The 22,360-nt window shown below is 33.6% G+C and overlaps 4 protein-coding genes across 4 annotated transcripts; 3 read left to right on the forward strand and 1 right to left on the reverse strand.

The window, feature by feature from the left end:
- Positions 1 to 512: 512 nt before the first annotated feature.
- On the forward strand, positions 513 to 2,538 carry LOC141707394 (high-affinity nitrate transporter 2.1-like). Its single transcript, XM_074510533.1, has 3 exons — positions 513 to 1,448; positions 1,591 to 1,706; positions 1,799 to 2,538. The coding sequence occupies exons 1-3, from the start codon at positions 639 to 641 to the stop codon at positions 2,463 to 2,465; spliced, it is 1,593 nt and encodes a 530-aa protein (XP_074366634.1). The 5' UTR covers positions 513 to 638; the 3' UTR covers positions 2,466 to 2,538.
- Positions 2,539 to 5,819: 3,281 nt separating this feature from the next.
- Positions 5,820 to 7,765, forward strand: LOC141689414 (uncharacterized). The gene is made up of 3 exons (XM_074493698.1): positions 5,820 to 6,122; positions 6,223 to 6,611; positions 7,531 to 7,765. Exons 1-3 carry the CDS (start codon positions 5,820 to 5,822, stop codon positions 7,763 to 7,765), a joined length of 927 nt encoding a protein of 308 aa, XP_074349799.1.
- A 9,455-nt stretch (positions 7,766 to 17,220) lies between these two features.
- On the forward strand, positions 17,221 to 19,809 carry LOC141707395 (uncharacterized). The gene is made up of 4 exons (XM_074510534.1): positions 17,221 to 17,357; positions 18,053 to 18,267; positions 19,268 to 19,416; positions 19,499 to 19,809. The coding sequence occupies exons 1-4, from the start codon at positions 17,315 to 17,317 to the stop codon at positions 19,584 to 19,586; spliced, it is 495 nt and encodes a 164-aa protein (XP_074366635.1). The 5' UTR covers positions 17,221 to 17,314; the 3' UTR covers positions 19,587 to 19,809.
- Positions 19,810 to 20,362: 553 nt separating this feature from the next.
- Positions 20,363 to 22,091, reverse strand: LOC141689423 (high affinity nitrate transporter 2.4-like). The gene is made up of 2 exons (XM_074493707.1): positions 21,282 to 22,091; positions 20,363 to 21,181 (listed from the first exon to the last, which is right to left on the reverse strand). Exons 1-2 carry the CDS (start codon positions 22,089 to 22,091, stop codon positions 20,363 to 20,365), a joined length of 1,629 nt encoding a protein of 542 aa, XP_074349808.1.
- Positions 22,092 to 22,360: the final 269 nt, after the last annotated feature.

The raw sequence follows: 22,360 nt of genomic DNA on the forward strand, positions 1-22,360 counted from the left end.
TTCATTGCAGTATAAGATCATGTTAGAATCATAACACAACATACTATTTAGTACCTTGACATCTATTAATATCTTAATAAGAATTTATGATATCCAAGTAAATACTAGAGTTAATCGGCATGACCGAATGAATTTCTTTGTTAAAAATAACGAATTAAAATTTGCGTCCCAAGATTACAAACCTTATTATCAATATTTTTACAAAACTTTACAAGAATTCTCCGTAGCGGTAGTATTAACTAAAGAAAAAAGTTAATATCTAGCAGGGATTGTTATGATCTATTACTAGCTAGTAGAAAGCTAGTAAGAAATATGTAAAACCTTTTGGGGTTAAGGATGAGGCTTCAACAATTCAAACTTAGATGCGGCCAAGTGGATTCCTCAACTTTTGCATACTCCCGTCTCTAGAAAAACCATTACGTAACCATTGGGAATCTCCAGTGGCTGTCTTTTGAAGATTTTTTATACATCATCTCTTTATTACTGTCAACGCTTTCGATTTCTATATATATTATACAATGCCTCCCCAACCCCTATAACTATTACAAACCTAGATCACTTCTAGTTATACATTTTTATATACTTTTTTTTATATAGCCAGCATCTCTTCTAAACAAGTGCAATTTTTAAGTGATACAATGGGTGATATTGAAGCTTCTCCCGGAAGCTCAATGCATGGAGTCACTGGCAGAGAGCCGGTTCTTGCATTCGCGGTGGCTTCACCTATAGTCCCAACCGATACCACTGCCAAGTTTGATTTGCCTGTGGATTCGGAACACAAAGCTAAAGTCTTCAAGCTTTTTTCTTTTGCTAATCCTCATATGAGGACATTTCATTTATCTTGGATTTCTTTTTTTACATGCTTTGTATCCACTTTTGCTGCTGCTCCTTTAGTCCCTATTATTCGTGACAACCTCAATCTTACTAAAGGTGACATTGGCAATGCTGGTGTTGCTTCTGTTTCGGGAAGCATATTCTCTAGGCTTGTTATGGGTGCAGTTTGTGATCTATTAGGTCCCCGGTACGGGTGTGCTTTTGTCATCATGCTTACTGCTCCTACTGTGTTTTGCATGTCTTTTGTTTCGTCTGCAAGCGGATACATTGCTGTTAGATTCATGATTGGATTTTCTTTGGCGACGTTTGTGACGTGCCAATATTGGATGAGTACTATGTTTAATAGTAAGATTATTGGGCTTGTTAATGGAACTGCAGCTGGATGGGGGAACATGGGTGGTGGAGCTACTCAACTTATAATGCCTATACTTTTCGAAGTAATTCAAAAATGTGGGGCTACTCCGTTTACTGCATGGCGGATCGCCTTCTTTATCCCTGGATGGCTTCATGTGATTATGGGGATAATGGTCTTAACTCTTGGCCAAGATTTGCCTGATGGAAATCTCGGTGCTTTACAGAAGTCCGGTGAGGTTTCAAGGGACAAATTTTCCAAGGTTAGCCCCTTCTTTTTCAATGTATACACGTTTAACATTGCGTTTGGTGCAATTAAATCTAATTGCATCAAGCATTGTTTGTTCTAATATATAACAAGACTCATTAGGCTAATTTCTAATTTCTCTTCTTATTATTGATCAGGTGTTATGGTATGCTGCGACCAATTATAGAACATGGGTATTTGTCCTCCTCTACGGTTACTCTATGGGTGTTGAATTATCTACCGATAATGTTATTGCTGAATACTTTTTTGACAGGTTTGTAATTTATTTATTTTATTTGTTTCAGTAATTGAGTTCGAATTTATCAAATGTGATCTAATAAAGATTTTCTTCCGTTTATGTCACAGATTTGATCTAAAGCTCCACACAGCTGGAATCATTGCTGCAACTTTCGGTATGGCTAATTTTGTTGCGCGGCCATTTGGAGGATATGTTTCTGATCTAGCAGCCAAAAGATTCGGCATGAGGGGAAGGCTGTGGACTCTATGGATTCTCCAGACAATGGGTGGAGTTTTTTGTATACTCCTCGGAGTTTCCAAATCACTCCCGATTGCCGTGGCCATGATGATCATATTCTCAGTTGGTGCACAAGCTGCTTGTGGAGCAACATTTGGCATCATTCCATTCATATCTCGACGATCACTAGGCATAATATCAGGAATGACTGGTGCTGGAGGAAACTTTGGTTCAGGACTAACACAATTACTGTTTTTCACAAGCTCGCAATTCTCAACTGGAACGGGTTTAAGTTACATGGGAATTATGATAGTTTGCTGCACATTGCCAGTGACATTAGTCCATTTTCCGCAATGGGGAAGTATGTTTCTACCAGCTACAAAAGATGTAGTGAAAGGGAGTGAAGAGCATTATTATACTTCAGAGTGGAGTGAGGAGGAGATGAAGAAAGGTATGCATCAGGGAAGTGTTCGGTTTGCGGAGAATAGTAGGTCAGAGCGTGGTAGGCGTATTGCTTCGGTACCGACTCCTCCGAATTTGACACCTAATCATGTTTGATTTCTGTAATATATTAACTATGTATAATACGATGATATGAAGCTCAAACCTAATATCATATTTTTCTTTTGCATTCGGTTTGATCTAATACTATATAATGTGATTGTCATCGATGATGCTTATAATATCTGAGAACTAGGTTGATGTATAATGTATCTGTGCTATATACGAATTTGATCTGATCATGTTTAAATATTGAGGAGTCTGTAGATCCAAGGAAACTACTGCAACATCAACATATTATAAGACACCTGCATCAGAGCATTTTAAGAACTTACATATTTTGTTTGTTGTGGTTGGTGAAGCGTAAAAACTAAAACAGAACAAATCATCATATACAACTCCCTGTAACTAATTTGACTCTTCTCAGTGTTTCTAAGTCTTGCAGCATTGCAAGTTGTCTTGTTCATGTAACAAGTATTCCGTTTTAATCATTTGTGTCGGTGAATCAGTATGGCATCAGAGCCAATGAATTTGGAGGCAACGTATGTGAGGTTAACAATTAAGCAGGAGGAGGCGGATGGAATAATAGTCGGAGAAGGGGATGTGAGGCAACAACAACAAACTTTTGTCCTTGTTGGTAAATTCCTCACGGAGAAAAATATAAACTTTCACGCTCTGTGGCCCCCAAAGGAGGGAGTTGAGATTCATGACCTCGGAGGAATCGATATTCTTTTGTGTTTTATCATGTATTGGATTTGCAGAAGGTGATTGAAGGGGGTCCTTGGACCTTCGAACAGAGTCTGTTGCTTCATCACAGGTTGACTGACAATGAAGACCCACATCTGGTACGACTTGATAAGATGGATATCTGGGTGCAGATTTATGACTTGCCAAATGGGATGATAACAGAGAAGGTTATACAAACTATTGGTAATTATGTTTGAACATTTGTTAAATCAGATCCATTGAATTTTAATGGGATATGGAAGACGTTTGTACGTGTTAGAGTTACAATGGACGTGACTAACCCGTTAAAACGAAGAGGAAAATTAAACGAGTAGGTGGTGATTGAGGGTAGATTAACTTCAAATATGAGCGTTTGAGTACATTCTGCTTTGTGTACGTGGATTGATGAGGCACTCGGAAAGAGAATTTGCGATAGTTTATGCAAACCCAGATAAAATTGTTGATCGTGCATAAGGTATATGGTTGCAAGCACCTCTCAAAAACACAAAAAAAAATCAGAACGTGGGAGCCTATTGGTTGAGGAATGAAGCTGGGGTAGCAAATGCATGATCTTCTGGAAATGGTGGAACAGGGCCATCATCCTCCGACGAAACTAAAGAAGGTGCGAGATTCATGGAGCTGGATGGACATGTCAGTGAAATTATAAGAGATGAGGAGATAATTAGTTAGCTTCAGCGAGATCGGGGGATAGGAGATAACATAATAGTAAAGAAGCGGATTTGGTGATTGACGGGAAAAGTTTTGAAAATGAGATAACTGTGTTGGATGCTAAATGTAAGCGAATAGAAAAGGAAACAGTTATTGTAGATAATGGGCTGGATAAGGTGTCCAATGAACTCCAAAAGAATGGGCTAAAAAATGTAAGAGAGGCGGGACCTAGTATCCAGGCTCGCCTAGAACAATGAGTCTACTTGCATGAAATTGTCGTGGGCTTGGTAAACCACGTATAGTTCGTTTTTTTAAAGATGTTACCAAACAACGAAATCATGTATTATATCTCTCTCTGAAACTTTGTCCAAAAATAATAAAGTCGTAGAACTATGTAAAAGCTTAAATTATGCTGACTGTTGGTCAATTGATGCACAGGGACGTAGTGGAGGTTTAGCATTACTCTGAAAAAACGAAGGTGGGTGTATAGGAAAGGATGGAGGGAATCATTACATTGATTTTGAAGTTGAGAATGAGCAGGTAAGTCGATGGAGGTATTCATGTTTTTATGGGTGTCCGGAAAGGGGGAAAAGAGGTGAATCGTGGGAGATTTTAAGGAATTTAGCATCTCGTTCTAATCTCCCTTGGTGCGTAAATGGGGATTTTAATGATTTGATGTCATTAGACGAAAAAAAGAGGAGGGCAGAGGCATCCTATTAACTTGATAGATGGGTTTGTTGAATTGACAATGGAGTGTAGTTTGGTGGATTCGGGGTATGTGGGGGAGCAGTTTACATGGGAAAGATCACGAGGGCAACATAATTGGGTTCAAGAAAGGCTGGACAGGGGTCTTGTGAACCGGGAGTGGTGTAATTTATTTCCATCTGCAGAGGTGAGGATTTTGGAATTTGCAACATCAGACCATTTTCCCCTTCACTTACAGCTTAATAAACAGGTTTATATGCCAAAAGAGCGTAGGTTTTGGTTTGAGAATCAGTGGCTCAGGGAAAAAGAATGTGAAACTATAGTCAAGAACGGTTGAAATGAAGCAAGGGGATTAAACATTATGGAGAAGATAACGTTTTGTGGAGTTAAACTACATGAATATGGAGGTGGGTTATGTAATGAATATAAAGAAAGAGCTAAGCTGTTAAGGGCCAGGTTGAGGAGACTTCGATCACGTAGGGACATAGAAGGGATTCGAATGTATAATGAGGCCAGATGGGAGTATCTAAATTTGCTGGAGAAGCGGGAGATATATTGAAAACAGAGGGAGAAGAGTTTTTGGTTGCATGAAGGTGACCGCAATACAAAATTTTTCCACAAGCATGCATCGATGAGGAAGAGGATGAATGAGATACAATGTATTAAGGATTGCAATGGGGAATGGAAAGAAACTGATGAAGAAATTCAAGCTGTGACTAAGAAGTACTTTGGTGAGTTATTTACGACATTGTCGTCATATGGGAAATTGACAGATATGGAGTGGGTTAATCAGGTCTCAGATGCCGAAAATATGGAGATTATTTCAGAAGTTACAATTGGCGAAGTTAAGGAGGCTGTTTTTTCTATGCATCCGAACAAATCACCAGGTCCTGATGGATTAAATCCAGAATTTTGCAATTTTTTTGCAGTGTTGTTGGGTAGGATGTGACTGAGTCTTGTAAAGATTATATGGCTACAGGTTTGTTATCAGGTGGAGTTAATCGATCACTAGTTTGTTTAATCTCAAAAGTAAAGATGCCTCAAACTATGGCGGAGCTTCGACCAATCTCTTTGTGTAATGTGTTGGTAAGAATCCTGTCTAATCGTCTTAAACCTATGCCAAATTCAATTTTGTCTGATAAGCATGGTGCTTTTATTGCGGGTAGGTTGCTAACTGATATTGCACTACTGGCTTATGAAATTAACCATTACATGAAGAGGAAGACATAGGGTATCACGGGAGTAGCATGTCTGAAGGTGGATATTTCGAAGGCCTATGATACACTGGAATGGGACTTTGTTTATAATATGATGGTTAAGTTTGGTTTTCATGAAATATGGGTTGCTCGAATTATGCAATTTATAAGCTCAGTTACGTATAGTTTTCTGCATAAAGGTGGAGTTTTTGGTGATCTTAAGCCTCAAAGCAGGTTGCGTCAAAGCGGCCCCATAACATCATACATTTATATTATGTGTGCTGAGGGCCTTAGTGTCATGATAAGGTGTAATGAGGAATTCATGGGTATATGGTGGCATCTGAAACTCCAACAATTTCCCACCTTTTATTTGCTGATGATGCATATTTTTTCTTTCGAGCTACAACAGCGGAAGCAGGTGTGATGCACAAAGGTATGAGATGATATCAGGACAAATGGTGAATTATGGTAAGTCGATTGTGTCTTTTTCTTCTAATACGATAGAAAATGATATGTAGGAGGTTTGTCGAATTCTAAACGTAAGTGAGGTAAATATACCAGGAAAATATTTGGATTTGCCAATATTTTTGGGACGAAATAAAGTTGTTGAGTTTGGTTTTTTTGTAGATCGAATAAAACAAAAGTTGCAGATGTGGAGAAATTATTCAATATCAAAAGCAGGCCAGGTAACTTTACTTAAAACAGAAGCACAAACTATTCCAAATTTTTGGATGAGTTTATTACTGATTCTTAGTGAGGTGTGTGACAAAATAGAAAAGAACATAAATTCTTTTTGGTGGGGTAATGGTAGTGCAAGTGCTGGAATTAAGTGGATGTCGTGGGATAGATTGTGTATGGTGAAAGAAGATGGGGGTTGGGGTTCAAAAAGCCGAAGGAGTTCAATATTGTAATGCTAGCAAAGCAAGCATGACGATTGTTAAATAATGATAGCCTCCTGGTGACAAAATTGATTCAAGCTCGATATTATCCTAGTTCTGATTTTTTAAATGCAAAACTTGGAAATAATCCAAGTTACATATGACGGAGTATTTTTGCAGCTCAGGATATTATTATTTAAGGATGTAGAAGAAAAATCGGGGATGGAGCTAGTACAAGGGTCTGGAAGGTCCCATGGATGCCATGCATTGATAGTGGATATGTCACGACAGAGATGCATGAGGAATTAAAAAATATTACAGTTCAAAGCTTACTAGCTGATGATCAGAAATGATGGGATGAGGATATCTTGAATGACATATTCAATGAACGGGATAGAAATTTAATACAACAAATCTCTGTTCCGATCCGAAAAAGGAAATATGACTGGTACTGGTTGTTGGAAGATAAGGGCAAGTTCTCGGTAAAAAGCTGTTATCAAAGAATGCGTGGGGAATTGGCTTGTATTGATAGAGGTTTTTGGAGAAAATTGTGGGGATTGCAGTTGCCGGGTAAGGTCACAAATCTGTTATGGCGAGTGAGTAGATGGGTGTTACCTACTACAGTAGCACTGGTAAGGAAACATTTGACTATATCTCCTGCGTGCTCGTGGTGTCATGTATGTAATGAGGATGACCTGCACATTTTATTCGATTGTTTCTTTGCAAAGGAAATCTGGCATGTAATGGGTCTGCAAAATATTGTCCCGGTAAATATGAATGATACAGTTTTGGATGTGTTGAAGCGAGCTAGTACTATGGGGACTAACGATCAATGGTAATGGTGGCACTGTTTTGCTGGAGCATATGGTATTAAACAAATAGATGGGTGTGGGACAAGGTGAATGTTTGTGTTTGGAATTAAATCAATGGCTTTGAATATGCTTACAGATTAGAGGCGTGTGATGGCAGAGAATGGGGGAAAGAAGGGGGAGCATCTGCTCGTCACAAAGTATGGTGTAAACCACTAGAAGGATTCATCAAGGTTAACATTGATGCAACATGTCACCAGGGATCAGAATTGATCGGGACAGGATGTGTAGCTCATGATGATAGAGGTCGGTTTATTCATGCTCGAGTGTCTTCGGACAAGGGTAGGGGTCATCTGCGGGAAGAGAGGCAATAATCTTGAAGGAGGCTCTCACATGTACTAAGGAATGGAGGACTCAAAAGCTAATATTTGAAATAGGTTGCAAGCTTCTAGTTGATGAATTAAAGGAAGTAGAGGGAAATCTATGTTTGCTACTATTGTGGAGGATTGTCAGGAATTATTGAAATTTGAGGAAGTGTTATTTTTATTTGTTTGTCGATCTGCGAATATGATAGCTCACTTGTTAGCTCAAGTTGCATATTTTTTGCCAGGTCCTCGGGAGTGGAATATTAATGCTCTTGATTTTATTGCTTGTAACCTTGCTTTAGAGGAAGTTTAATATCTGCAAGTACGGTTTTTATCAAAAAAAATAAGTCACCTGCATCAGTACAAATTTGATTATATCTTTGAACTTCTTGCAAGTGCCCTAGGCAACCCATACGTATGCGTGTACCGTCATGTATTCTTTCATCAACTTAATCTCAACATCCATATGTGAGCATGTAGCTGTGTATCGTCATTTATTTATTTATAAACTTAATCTCAACAGTTTGACATAAGTGACTTATTTACTTATAAGTTCGTAAGTACTTATCGACGAGTGTTTATCGATCCAACTTATAAGTTGAATTTACAACTTATAAGCTGATAAGTTAAATGTTAACGATATATTTTTTCTCAACTTATTTTAATTTTTCATTTTTATTAACTTTACTTTTATTATATATGTTTATAAATATTTTTCTAATTTTAAATTCACAAATTAAGATAATTGTATCTCAAAATTATTTATTTTTCATTTATTTAAGTAAAAAAATCTGACTTTTAAGTAAAATGATCCAAACACTTATATAACATATAAGTATTTATCTACTTATCATTTTTAAGTCACTTATTCATTTTAATTATAAATAATTTATTTGTAAAATTTTCCAAACAGGTACTTACTGTGCATGATGACTTTCAACTTGTCTACATCTTCCCTTCCTTTATATATAGGAAACGCTATTTCATTTGGCACTCCATTGTTTATATGTGCACAACTTTTTTATTAAAAATTCTACCATACTATTTATATATTTAATTTCCACCTATTTTCATGTTGATTTAAAATATTTTGATCCAAATTTTAATAACATATAAGCTCCCAAAAGAAAAACTAAGAACACCCAAACTCAGTTCTCTTATTCATCGATCTATGTCTATATTGTGGTATCATATTTTTGTTCAAAAAATAAACTTTGCATGTTTTCATTTTCCCACTTGCAAAAGAGATTATACGATGCAATTCTTAACAAACTGAAACTATAGCGGAAGCATATGAAAATATGATCATGTTATCTCATTTTCTATATATTATATAAGCCTTTCTTGAAAAAAGAACCCTCTTATACAGATAAACATAGAGAGTCTTTATTCTATTATAGAATTTCATCAAATTCGTTACCAATGTACAATAATAATTATATTTAAATATAATAAAATGTTTAACCATTGAATTTTAAAAAATAATTGATTTAAATTTGATTCTACCGTAAAATAATTCTGAATAAGTGTGATTTTACTACATAACTACTTTAAACTATTTCATCAAATTTCACTAATTTTTTAAATAAAAAAATTGTGTAACTTCGGTTTTAATTTGGTAACTAAAAATTTGTAACTATATATAATGAAAAATGAAATAAATTATGTATTTATATTTTTTAAATAATGGTTCTCTACGGTAAGAGAGCCCTCTATAGATTGCCACACATGTTATGTATGTAGATGAATCATTAATAAAGTAGAATAGAGTGGTGTGTGACACCTCTCGGGTCTCATGTTATTATTTTTTAATTTTCTCAATATTTTGGTAATAAATATCAACAACTAAAATTATCTTATATTCTCCTCAATATATTATTTATAATATTCTCCTAAAAATTCTACAACATCTTCTTCTATTAAAATTTTTGAAATAAATATAACATCATAATATTCTCCTAAAAAATTTCTACTTCCTCTTTAAATATACTTACCATTTTGATATTCTCTCAAATTTATTTCTTAATACTATTTCTTCTCCTTCCCCTAAAATCAACTAACTATAATTTATTTTTCTTTTAATTTTTAGACTATGATATAAACACAAGTATCTATAAATATTTATTATCGTTCGATATATTCTTCCAAGGTTTGTATAACATCTTCAAGTAAGATTTGTGAAATCAACTTAACATAATATTCTTCTAAAAATTCTCATTTTTCCTTAATTATCTTACCATATTTATATTCACCTTTTTAATATCATTCCTCATTTTTCTTCTAAAATCAACTTACAATATTATATTTTCCTAAAAAAATTATTTCAATTAGCCAATGAAATTTTACACAAACAAGTATTTATAAATATGTTTTCTCAATAATTTTTAAACTCGATATTTATAAATATGTTGACGCCTCTCATATGGTTTCAATCTATTTTTTTCATTTTCTCAAATTTTTATATTATTATAGAGAAATAATATTACAATAATTACTGACTAATAAGTAATATAATTCTGTAAAGTTAGATTTGTGAATAATGAAAGAGATATTTATTGGAGTAAACATGTAGAACAAGATCACTGTTTTTTTAAATATCTTGATTTATTGTATTTATTTATTATTCATAATTTTTGAATGATCAAAATCACATAAAAAAAAATTAGGTGGTTGATGCGAAAAGCTGTTTAATAAATTAGTTACATATAATTAGGTAAGGTTCAAATGAAAATATGAGAACCCTATTAAACACTACAATAAAAACTATTATCTAAAATCATTAACCAAAGCTAAAAATGTTATCATGTAATTGTTGCTCAACAACCATTGACCCAAACTGAGCTAAACATATCTATACGAAGTTAAGTTTTGTTGAAACCCAAAATTAGTAATATATCAAAAATATAAAGTGCTAAATTTTGATATTTGCTAAATAATTAAATAACTATTTTTAAAATTTTATATTATTAAATCTCAACAACTAGCACAAATTGATTTATTTTGTAAAGTTTAATTTTATTAGTTAGTAAATAACTTTATTGACTTTTATTTATTTGTAAAAGAAAAATTATTGATTTAACTGTATTATTGTTAGTGAGCATACCAGCTTGTGCCGATTTACTTTAAACTGAAAAACCTTTTTAATAATAACCAAGTAATAGTAAATAACTTTATTTACATTTATTTACTTTTAAATTTAAATTCATTGAAAAAAATAGATTTTTTGTGTCCATCCACCTTCTATTTACTTTAAAGTTAAAAAAATAGTTATTAGCAACTATTAATTTATGAGTTGTATTTAAAATTTATTAAGTAATATTAAATTATGTAAACCAGTTATATTTAATTTTAAGCTGAAAAATATTTTTTATCAAAAATTAATTAATAATAAATAAACTATATTAAAAGGATTATTATAAAGATAATTATCAAATAATTCTAAGTAATATTAAATTATCTAAAATAAAAAACAATTATTAGGTACGATTAATTTATTAATTATATTTAAAATCTATTAAGTAATATTAAATTATGTAAAATATATATTTAATTTAATTTTAATTTATCAATAATTAAGTAATATTAAATAAACAATATTGAAAAGAATAAATATAAAGATAATTATCAAATAATTCTAAGTAATATTAAATTATTTAAAATAAAAAAGATGTTTGGTCTATAAAATAATTATAAAATTAATTTCGCAAAATAATCATGTTACTAACACAGTTCACATGTTAGATTGTTTAACAAATAAAACAACTATTAGGTGCCGAATTAGAAATATAGTGTTAATTTTTATAACTACACTATGCTGGGATTTATTTTAAATTTATAATTTAATAACATTTTTTCATAATACACTTTCATCGATTCCAATTTTTTACTAGTATCAATTTAATAATTGATATTAATATTTTAATTATGCTATTATAATGTTCAATTCTATGTAAATACTAATGTATATTACTAATCACGTTCCGTGCTGAATTTTCGAACGAGAGAAATTATCATAAGATAGCTGGATTTTCGATTCTTAACCAGAGAAGTTATTTACTAATTTTTTTTCTTTATCTTTTTTCTAGGTTTAGAAATAGTTTGGAAATATGAAAGTTATACGGCAAAGTTAGAAAAATGATAATTGTTAATTAAATTTACAAGCATTAAAAATAACAATGTGATAATTTTCAAAACAGCTGCCTCTTATCTACAGCTGTTCGCGGAGCTATTCGTGAAAAAACTCGAACTCGACTCGTTAAGGGCTTGATTCGACTCGGTTCGTTAAGGATTCGAACTCGAACTCGATCACAAAAATATATTTGTTAAGAAAACAAGCTCGAGCCAAGCTTTTGGCATGTTCAGCTTGAGCTCGGCTTAAGTTCAGTTCGACTCGGTTCGGCTCAAGCTCGGCTCGAAAAAAAAATTTAAAAAAATAATTTTTATATATCGGATTATTATGAATATTTTTCATATTTTTTATAAATATTTCTCAATTACTGAACCGTATGAATGTCAACATATATATATATATATAATTTAGTAATCTAAAAAAAGTTTCAGATAAAAATAAATTTATTTAATTTAACATTTTAATAATTATCAAGTGACTTGACTACTACTTGTAACTAGTATATATATTCCCAAACCAGTTTTAAAACTTTTTATGAATGATCCAATCATACGGATGTCAAGATCTATATATGTTAGTGATATGAGAACAACCAGTATTTTGACAAGTATTTCTTACTGGTGTTTAGTTCTATATTGATGTTTTAATTTTTTTAAAAAATATTTATGAATGATCCAACCGTACGGATATCAAGGTTTATAAATTTTAGTGATATAATAATTTTTTTAGAAAAAATAAATAAATGTATTTGGTTTGCTATTTTAATTGTCAACCTAGTTTGACCGGTACTTATTACTGGTGTTTAGTCCCACATTGATTTTTTGATTTTAAAAAAATATATATATATATATATATATATATAAATGATCCAACCAGACGGATGTTAAGATCTATATATTTTAGTGATGAAATAAAAATTTTAGAAAAAAATAAATGTATTTGGTTTACTATTTTAATAGTCAACCTAGTTTGACCAATACTTCTTCCTAGTGTTTAGTCCCACATTGATGTTTCAAATTTTTTAAAAATATTTTTGAATGATTCAACCGTACGGATGTCAAGATCTATATATTTTAGTGATATGACAAAATTTTATCAAAAAATAAATTTATTTGATTTTTTATATAACAGTCAACCAGTAATTTGGCAAGTATTTTTTTATTAGTGTTTAGTCTCATATTGATATTTCAATTTTTTTAAAAAATATTTATGAATGATCCAACCGTACGGATGTTAGGATCTATATATTTTAGTGATATGACAAAAATTTTAGTAATAAATAAATTTATTTTGTTTGTTATTTTGACAATCAACTAATGGTTTGAACAGTTTTGTAACTATTTTTTAGTCTCGTATTAAAGTTTCAATTTTTTAAAATATTATTGAATGATCCAACCGTAAGAATGTGAAGATCTATATATTTTACTGATATCACAAAAAATTTAAAAAAAATAAATGTATTTGGTTTGTTATTTTAACAGTCAACCGATGTAATTTTTTACTTCAGCTCGGCTCGGATCAGCTCGGTTTGGCTCGTTTTAATGAAGAAAGTTCGTGTTCGACTCATGTTCATCTCAGATCGATTTTGTTCGATAAAAACTCGTGTTCGGCTCGTTTGTTAACGAGCTCGAACTCCAACACGGTTTTCTGTTCGTTAAGAAAATTCGGCTCCGCTCGGTTTATCAGAAAAAAATTTAAAACTAAGCTGAATTCGATCAAAACTCAACTCGGCTCGGTTCGTGAACCGTTCTACTCACGGCACCGATAGCCAGCCTTTTCGGTCGTCAACATGGATGAATCCCATGTTTATCACGTGACAAGATTCAAGTTTCACCTGGATGATCCTTAGTTTTTACTTCTTTTTTTACTAAAAGCTGATATGAAAAAGCATCCGTGCATTTATGTTTATCCAAATTTGAAAAATCAGAAGTTTTAATAGCATGCCTGCAGGAGGCAAGAGGGGGTTATTAATGCAACTTCCTCATATTGGACTATCAGGCCTGAACAAGAATAGAATCATGTGAATTATGTGTCAGCTATTCAGTGGTCTGTCATCATAATTTAATAAAATCACACCCGGAAGAGAGAAGAAGCTTAATATGCTTTGAATTCGCTCCTCAGAAATTACATGTCGGATCTGTCAGTGGTCACTGGTCACAACTCAGAAATTGCTAACATTAATCGCACGAATAACTCAACTTTTGAAATATCAGAGGCAGAGGACAAGGGCTGAAGGGGCACAAGCCTGCCACTGTACCAGAAAACAGGGCTACAATATCTGTCCGTCATAAGCCATAATCAGTTGGAAGTATGGCAACTGAAATCGATCACTGGCTTAATCTGATACCAATGACAATTTCATAATTTTATTTTGAACGTTGATTGTGAGATTCAATGTCATGTGGAGCGATATATGCCCCTCGCATCACTCGACTTAATAATATATAATGTCAACAATGCACAGAATCACAAACCTGTACGTGGAGAGTGTTTCCGACTACTTATACCAGTCAGTTTCAAGTCTATTTTAACTGAACACTCCTATCAGTCGGTTAAACTCTTTAAAATGACCGATTTTGTTCATTACCGACCATTCTCCGCGATCGGTTTTGCTATGTCTTTTTAGTGTTGGTCTGCTTTTTGAAGTGTTAAAAGTTAAAACTGGTTATTTGCTGCATACTTAGCTGCATATATTTCAGAAGTGAATTCTGTAGTAGTACAATAGAGTGCCTATAAATAATGTTGTCCCACTGATCAGCTTTATAATATAAGAATTAATTCTGGTGAAATTAGATTTCACAATAATTTTTTTGGCATAATGAAAAAAGTGTAAAACAATTATTCTGGGGGTTGTAACAAAGTCACTAAGACAGCGTGCTAGGCTTCATTTGTGAATAAAATAGGCTTAAATCTCAAAGTGGTCACCAAAGTGAAGGGCATATATCAAAAATATCATTCTTGTTATCGGGGACTCATTTGCGTCACTATAGTAACAAGTAATGATATAGCCGTTAGTCAAACTGTTGACTTGACGGAAAAAAATTTAACGTTACAGCTTGGCAAAACAGTACTGCTACCTGGTGTCCAACTAAGCTAATCTAATAAAAATATATTATTGTAACAATAAAAACTAACACAACATACTTACATACATATACATATAGATACACAGTTATATTCCATACTCATATATTATGAGCTCCCCCCATTTTCTAAATAAATAAACCCTAAAATGAAAAGCGCACAAACCTTCTACCAATTCAAAGACTACAAGCTTATATTTTCGGATACACAAAAAAAGGTAAAGTCCGGGAATTGAGAATGATTGAGAGATACAATTTTTTAATAAAATTATTAAGAAAAATTGTAAATTTAAAATTTAAAATTTGAAATCTTGATTGATTTTTAAAATTAATTTTAAAATTTTCAATACATTTAAATAGAGATGAAGATTTTAAAAACTAAGTTTTTCATTTTATGTTAAATTTAAGCCTTTTAAAAACATAAAAAGAAGATTTCTTTAAAAAAATAGGTGACTGATTTGTCCATTTTAAAAAAGAAACTTTTTAATTTTAAAATATTATATATATTTTTAACGAAATTAAAATGTAAGATTTTGATTTCTAATAATTAAACTTGATTTGAATTTAAAAAAATTTGAAACGATGTACTGCACCAACTGAAACTCGGGGAGGACCTTTCACATGTAATCTACCTTTCCACGTGTAACTTCTGTTAAAATCAACTGCCTTTCCGTCAAGTCAATGATGTAAATTAACGGGAGTATCATTACTATCAACTATAGTAGTGCAACTGAGTTCCCGATAACTTGAATGAGTTTTTTGATATATGCCCTTTAGTTCAGTGACTACTTTGAGATTTAAGCCGAATAAAATACATAGGCAGCGTACAGTCAAATATATATCATTACTAAATGATTGACTATTTCACCAAATGGAAGGAGGCCGTTAATGGAAACACTAGATTCGAATTCATATTAATTAAATCATGAAACCAAAATAAGGCACAAAATTATCCTACACTAAATTAGACAATAACATGTAATAGAATTCATTCTCTCTCAGAAACATAATGCAGCTGCTGCAAACTAAAAAACACATATACAACAATATTGTCAAATCACCCAAAATCTCAATCATCCTCAAAGATTCCATCTCCTTATCAAGGGATAATTTTAGACTGCCTACTACTTTCACACCCCAACAATCCATCAAAAGTATGAAAGTTAACATATCGGCTCGGAGCCGAAGAATGACGACGACCTTTAGGCATGCATGCTTTCACTTGTTTTCCATGAAATACCCTTCCTTCTTGATCCAACATTGGCTTCATCTTCATTATAGCATATTCACGAGCTTTGGTCGCTAACGGTGCCATCATCGTGCTAGGTCCGCTAGATGGGAGAGCACGACCAGCCATTGATTCATGTATAGGAAACAGGAAGAGGAGAATATAAATGTGTGCTACATAATTGTTGTATATTGTAGTAGACATGATGTTGGAGTATATTTGTTGAAGCTTGTTTGGTTGGTAGGAGAAGTTGGTGTGTGTATATATAAAAGAAGGGGGGGGGGACTTTAAATAAGCTCGTGAATGGGAGGAAAGGATGATAGCTAGGTGGCATGGAAACAGGTCATGATATATAGAGGGGAGTAGTTTGTTTGTAAAAGAGGCAAGAAAATTGAGGGATTGGGGTTCCTTTTTTGAGTGTACGTGCATTTTATCAGTGGAAGAGGTGAGAATGCTCGTGAGTTTCTGCCACAACACTTTAAAGTCTTAACTTTGTTATTACTTCACATCAACTACAAATAATTAAATAAAACGATTTAATAACATAATTATTTTATTAAATCAACTAATTAATTTAAATATTTTTATACTTAGTACATAAAATTTTTGGTGGATAAATGGGTTACCGGGTAGGGCGGGTGAACTGCTTGATAAATAAAATTTTACAAATCAATATTTTTTCAGATCGAATAAGTGTCAATTTTTCATATTTTTACTTAAAGATGACCCGGCACAAACACGATCCTCAACTCTAAATTGAGTGCCCTACATATATAATGGTAAATGAAAATTTTAATAGGTTGTATAATTTTCTCTACCGAGATGCCCAAGATTTCAACTTTTTTCTATTCGACATCGAAAATACTGCACTCAACTATTCTAAGCCCAATAAAAGTTTGGATTCCAAAGTCCAGGAACTATGTCCAGGTGTTTAAAAAGTCAGTAAAATGTAGCCCAATAAAATCAAAAAAAAAAAAAGATTCCTAGAAAATATAAGGGCAAAAGCGTAACTACAAAGAGGAAAATATCCACCAAGATAAGCTGGAGACTGAAAAAGCAAACAATGAAGGGGAAACTGTTCCGAGTTAGCACTTAAGTATTCTCCTTCTCAGACAAAAATGGAGCTTCTTGTGCACACTTCGCCATTTGCTATCACTTCCAGTAAGCTAACTTGCCCTTTTTCCTTCAACTTTCTTGTTAATTTTATACGTCATTTGGAATAAGACATAATCATATGAATTATTCTAGTTCTTGATTTTCTAAACATTGAATACATACTAGAGTACTATGATTCTAGTTGTAGCTATGTTTTTTTTTTTAGTTTTATAGGTTTTGCAATAGTCGAAAGGCAAACGAGCAACACGTTGTGCAGCTTAAACTATTGGATGAAAACTTGAGAACCATTCATCTGAAAGACCTCATTCATATACCTGCAACTCATGACATTACAACTAGAATGATCTCAATAGATAAATAAAATTACCCAGCTTCAACGATATTCATTTATCGATGTTTAACTGTATCTACATATAGTTCTAGACTCTTTTTTTAATGACATGTGCAATGAGTGGTGGCAATCTTTGTAGTGTAGGATAACAACATGCTCGGTATAAATACCTTAGTAGTGTCATCATGTTAGATTTTGGTTATGGGTTTGATTTGCTATATCCTTCACTCTTTACAGTACCTTCATTGGTGCCAAGGATGAATGAACTTATTGTTACATTTTAAGCTAATATTGCACAATCATGTATGCAATTTGAATGATAAGCTTCTAAACGGTGCAAGATTTTAACGAGTAAATTATTCCGAGAAAGTACCATTTATTTGAACTCATTTTGATTATGATTGTGAAGCAACTAGGATTAATAAGCTAGAAGCTGGTAATCATTCTATCCACAGAGGACATGATTTTTCAATTTCCATGAGATCAAGAAAAGGAGGGGTGATGAGAAATGTTATTTCTGCTGGACTGGTAGAAACAGCATCCTCTATTGCAGTTGCGGCCACTGTCGTAGGTGCAGCGGCTACCCTTCTTGTCAGAAGAACCAAAGCTTCTGAAGAAACTGAGGTCTGTTTTACCGACCATTAGATTAGATGAATGTGTTCAATATCATGATGTCTACCAATATTATAGTATTAAGAATTGTTAGTATGTCCTTGTGTGGGACTACTCCATACTTTACAATTCATATTGAGTATTGACCATGAAAATAGAGACTGGCTTAACAATATAAATGACGAACTGTTCTTATTGAGCATACTGTTCTGGTGTAGGTGACAGGGTATTTCACAAATCGCTCAGCTAGAAGTTTTGAAATCTTCTTATGAAATTAATTCTGTAAAGTCTTGAAATTATCTAAGAGATTATCATTCTACAAAACGTTCTTTTTTTGTGTTATTGTTGCCGTTCACTATTTTACACCATCTAATCCATGGAATTGTAGCCTAGTGGATACCCCTTTTCCCTCGGTAAGAAGAGGCTGAGGGTTTGAGCCTCAGTGGAGCCATGTGTCAATCGCTAATCAGAGCAACACCTATTGTAATGTAACTAATCGCCTAGACTGTGATGCCAATGCATCATATCTTATTTATTGATAAAAGAATTGCATGAAAATTTCTAAAGGTTAGGGAGAATTTGAAGTACATTCTTAAAGGGCTTCATATTGCATTAAGCCTAAAAATTGTAGATAAAATATAGGCATGCTGGAGTATTTCACCCTAACAATTCTTGACTGATCATAATTTAATAAATTATCCTAAAAAAGTCAGATGTGCTGTGCAATATGGTGTTCTTGTTTGGTTACTTGGATGATGGATTGTTACTCTTTGTAGGTATGTTAAATCTATAATTTTATATTTTGCACTTTAGGAGGAGAAATTATATCTGATGGGGAACGTTATTTGAAATAAGGAACAGCCAAGTGATAGCCAATATACACAAAAAATAATAAAATTTTCATAGTTTATAATTTGGTTTTTGTTGCTAAATTGCTATTAAAATTTTATGACTAGGCAAGGACCTGCAGTCAGCATTTATTTTTTATTCTGAATTCATGTTCAAAACACAGGTACCTTTCAAAACTTGTGAAGACTGCAGTGGTTCAGGTATTTGTTCCGAGTGTAAAGGTGAAGGGTTTGTGCTCAAGAGACTCTCGGATGGAAATGCTGAGAAAGCTAGACTTAGTGCTAAGAATGCGGCCACTAGATATACAGCAGGGTATAACCTTATTCTGTTTATCTTCATTGTGTATATGTTTTCTTCTGTAGTCTAATTTGTAAATTTCTTTAAAACGTTACAGGCTTCCTAAGAAATGGAGCTACTGTTCAAGATGTTCATCTGCCCGGTCTTGTAGCACATGCGGTGGCAGCGGGAAACTAGAGTATTAGCTTTTAACTCTGCACCAGATTTCTGCCCTTGGTTATACTTCCACCAGTAGACTTTTTAATTCCACAAATATTTCAAAACACTGAACTGAGCACACAATCAGTAGGCCAATAGATTGAATGCAGTTAGTTGTTTTTACTACGAAGTGAGTTACTTCTTTTCGATTTTTTCTGTGATTGATGTAAATATATTCCAATTTTAAATGTATCTTCAGTCTTCCTAACATCTTCTAAATGGCAATATATATCTATAGATTTTTTACACCAACTTTTTTCTAGAGTTCTTGACTGTTTTACCTCTGTTACTGGGATAAAATGATGCATGCTGTTCTTTTTCTAAATCATTGCAGTGCTGCATTTTTTTTGGTTTCCCCTATAACATTTTTTTTGGTCTTGTCTTTACTTATATTGAAGCTTACTTTGTCACTTTCTTAGCACCTAGCTACTTCAATTATAATAAACTCCTTTGTCAAACTTATGCCATAACATTGGAGATCCTCTAGCGTAGTTGAAATTACATATAATATGTACTCCATGTAAGGTGTCATGTTGATGGGTACCAAGTCCAAGGGCATTTATCATATTTGTTATTCTTTAGGGAACAAGAAATTTGTGAAAATTATTGAGGCAGAAGTAAGACCGAGACTTAAATAATAGATATATATATACCACTGGAAACTTGAAAGTGATCTGCAAAGATTTCTCATCAGAAACAAAGAACATATATACCAGCCAGTGCAGATCAGGAAGACTATACTGTAACTTCACTTATTTTCTCGTTAAAATATAAAATTTACTGCATGACGCTTCTGATCAAGCATGCTGGGGCTTCCATAAGGGGGAGTAAGTGGCACCGCCACAATCATTCTATTTCCACGCTCTGATCGGCTGTTCTCTGCAAACTTGAGACTTCCATTGTGTAAACCCTTCTCCTTTTCATCCTCAGTCCACTCAGATCCGTAGTAGTGTTCTTCTGAATGTTCTTCTTTTTTAGAAGCTGGGAAGAACATGCTTCCCCATTGTGGAAAGTGCACTAGAGCCACTGGAAGTGTGAGGGCAACGGCCATAACTCCCATCCAAGTGAGGCCCATTGCAGTGGAAAATGTGGTGCCCGTAAAGAAAAGTAATTGTGTCAAACCACCTCCAAAGTTACCACCTGCGCCAGTTAGTCCACTAATCAGACCTAAAGATCGTCGTGAAACAAAAGGAATGATGCCATATGTTGCACCACAAGCTGCTTGGGCACCAATTGAGAAAAGGATCATGGCTAATATAGCAATAGGAAGTGAATTAGCGAGGCCAAGCCATATACAAAAGACTCCTCCCATAGTTTGGGATATCCACAGGATCCATAGCCTTCCCCGCATCCCAAATTTTCTAGCTGCTACATCTGAAGCATATCCTCCCAGTGGCCGCGAAGCAAAGTTGGCCATGCCAAAAGTTGCAGCAACCATACCAGCTGTTTGAAGCTTTAGGTCAAACCTGTCATAAAAATATTCTGAGATAACGTTGTTTATGCACAACTCAACACCCATGGAAAAGCCGTAGAGGAGGAAAAATATCCAAGTCCTGTAGTTTGTTACTGCATACCATAACACCTGAACAGTAAAGAATCAATCATAAATAATTTGGACAGGCAAACAATTGTCATGCATTACACTATATGTGCAAGATAAAGACACTGAAACAGAGACTGACATTAGAGAACTTGTCTTTGGTAACATCACCCTTCTTTTGTAAGGAACTAAGGTTTCCATCAGGCAAATCTTGTGCAAGAGTTAAGACCATGATTCCTATGATCAAATGAAGCAAGCCAGGAATAAAGAAGGCAATCCTCCACGCGGTGAATGGAGTAGCACCAGCTAGTTTTATAACCTGAAAGAGAAAAGGCATTAGAAGTTGAGTGACTCCACCACCCATGTCTCCCCATCCTCCAGTAGTTCCATTAACAAGTCCTATAATCTTGCTATTAAACATTGTACTCATCCAAAACTGGCATGATACAAATGTGGCAAGTGAAAATCCGATCATGAATCGGATAGCTATGTATCCTTCAGCCGATGATACAAATGCCATTGAAAACACTATAGGTGCAGCTAAAATGTTGATAACAGCACAGCCATATCGCGGACCAATGAGGTCACAAACTACTCCCATGACAAGCCTAGAGAATATGCTTCCGGAAACAGAAGCAACACCAGCATTGCCAATGTCACTTCTGGTTAGGTTTATGTTGTCCCGGATTATGGGGACAAGAGGTGCTGCAGCAAAGGTGGATACGAAACAGGTAAAGAAGGAAATCCATGAGAGATGGAAAGCTCTCATGTGAGGTTGTGCAAGGGAGAAGATTTTTAATGTTGTTGCCTTGTGTTCAGAATCAACAGGTAAATCAAATTTAGCAGTTTTATCAGTATGTACTTCGGGTGAAGAGACGGTTAAGGCAAATATTTGTTCTCTTCCTGTAACCCCATGCATCGAGGTTCCAATGGAATCTTCAGAGGCTGCCATTTCTCTATTGAATGTATGGAAGAAATTAAAGCAGAAGGAAAGAAAGTTGGTGCTGGTTTGCTTATGATAAGTGAACTGGGCTAGGTATTTATAATGGTTTTTTTTGTTCACATTGCATAGAAGCCAATAAAATTTTTTATACTATTAGGAACCAAGTATATTTTACTAAAAACTTCTATGATAAGTATAAGTTGTAGTTATTTGTTTTATAAGTAAAATGTCCTCATTGATACTTGTATTCTATAACTAAAAAGTCTTCACAGATACTT

Source organism: Apium graveolens, chromosome 2 (assembly GCF_009905375.1).
Source record: "Apium graveolens cultivar Ventura chromosome 2, ASM990537v1, whole genome shotgun sequence".
NCBI lineage: Eukaryota > Viridiplantae > Streptophyta > Magnoliopsida > Apiales > Apiaceae > Apium > Apium graveolens.

What these genes read in the sequence shown, in the direction of transcription:
- LOC141689423 (XM_074493707.1), bottom strand. Translation starts at nt 22,091, where the DNA reads ATGGCAGCCTCTGAAGATTCCATTGGAACCTCGATGCATGGGGTTACA. An exon ending in CCAAAGACAAGTTCTCTAAT is followed by an intron (nt 21,182 to 21,281) that starts GTCAGTCTCTGT and finishes TTTACTGTTCAG; the next exon opens with GTGTTATGGTATGCAGTAAC.
- LOC141707395 (XM_074510534.1), top strand. Translation starts at nt 17,315, where the DNA reads ATGGAGCTTCTTGTGCACACTTCGCCATTTGCTATCACTTCCA. An exon ending in GCCATTTGCTATCACTTCCA is followed by an intron (nt 17,358 to 18,052) that starts GTAAGCTAACTT and finishes ATGATTGTGAAG; the next exon opens with CAACTAGGATTAATAAGCTA. An exon ending in GCCACTAGATATACAGCAGG is followed by an intron (nt 19,417 to 19,498) that starts GTATAACCTTAT and finishes AAAACGTTACAG; the next exon opens with GCTTCCTAAGAAATGGAGCT.
- LOC141707394 (XM_074510533.1), top strand. Translation starts at nt 639, where the DNA reads ATGGGTGATATTGAAGCTTCTCCCGGAAGCTCAATGCATGGAGTCACT. An exon ending in CAAGGGACAAATTTTCCAAG is followed by an intron (nt 1,449 to 1,590) that starts GTTAGCCCCTTC and finishes ATTATTGATCAG; the next exon opens with GTGTTATGGTATGCTGCGAC. An exon ending in GCTGAATACTTTTTTGACAG is followed by an intron (nt 1,707 to 1,798) that starts GTTTGTAATTTA and finishes TTTATGTCACAG; the next exon opens with ATTTGATCTAAAGCTCCACA.
- LOC141689414 (XM_074493698.1), top strand. Translation starts at nt 5,820, where the DNA reads ATGGTTAAGTTTGGTTTTCATGAAATATGGGTTGCTCGAATTATGCAA. An exon ending in AGCTACAACAGCGGAAGCAG is followed by an intron (nt 6,123 to 6,222) that starts GTGTGATGCACA and finishes AATGATATGTAG; the next exon opens with GAGGTTTGTCGAATTCTAAA. An exon ending in AGCCGAAGGAGTTCAATATT is followed by an intron (nt 6,612 to 7,530) that starts GTAATGCTAGCA and finishes ATATGCTTACAG; the next exon opens with ATTAGAGGCGTGTGATGGCA.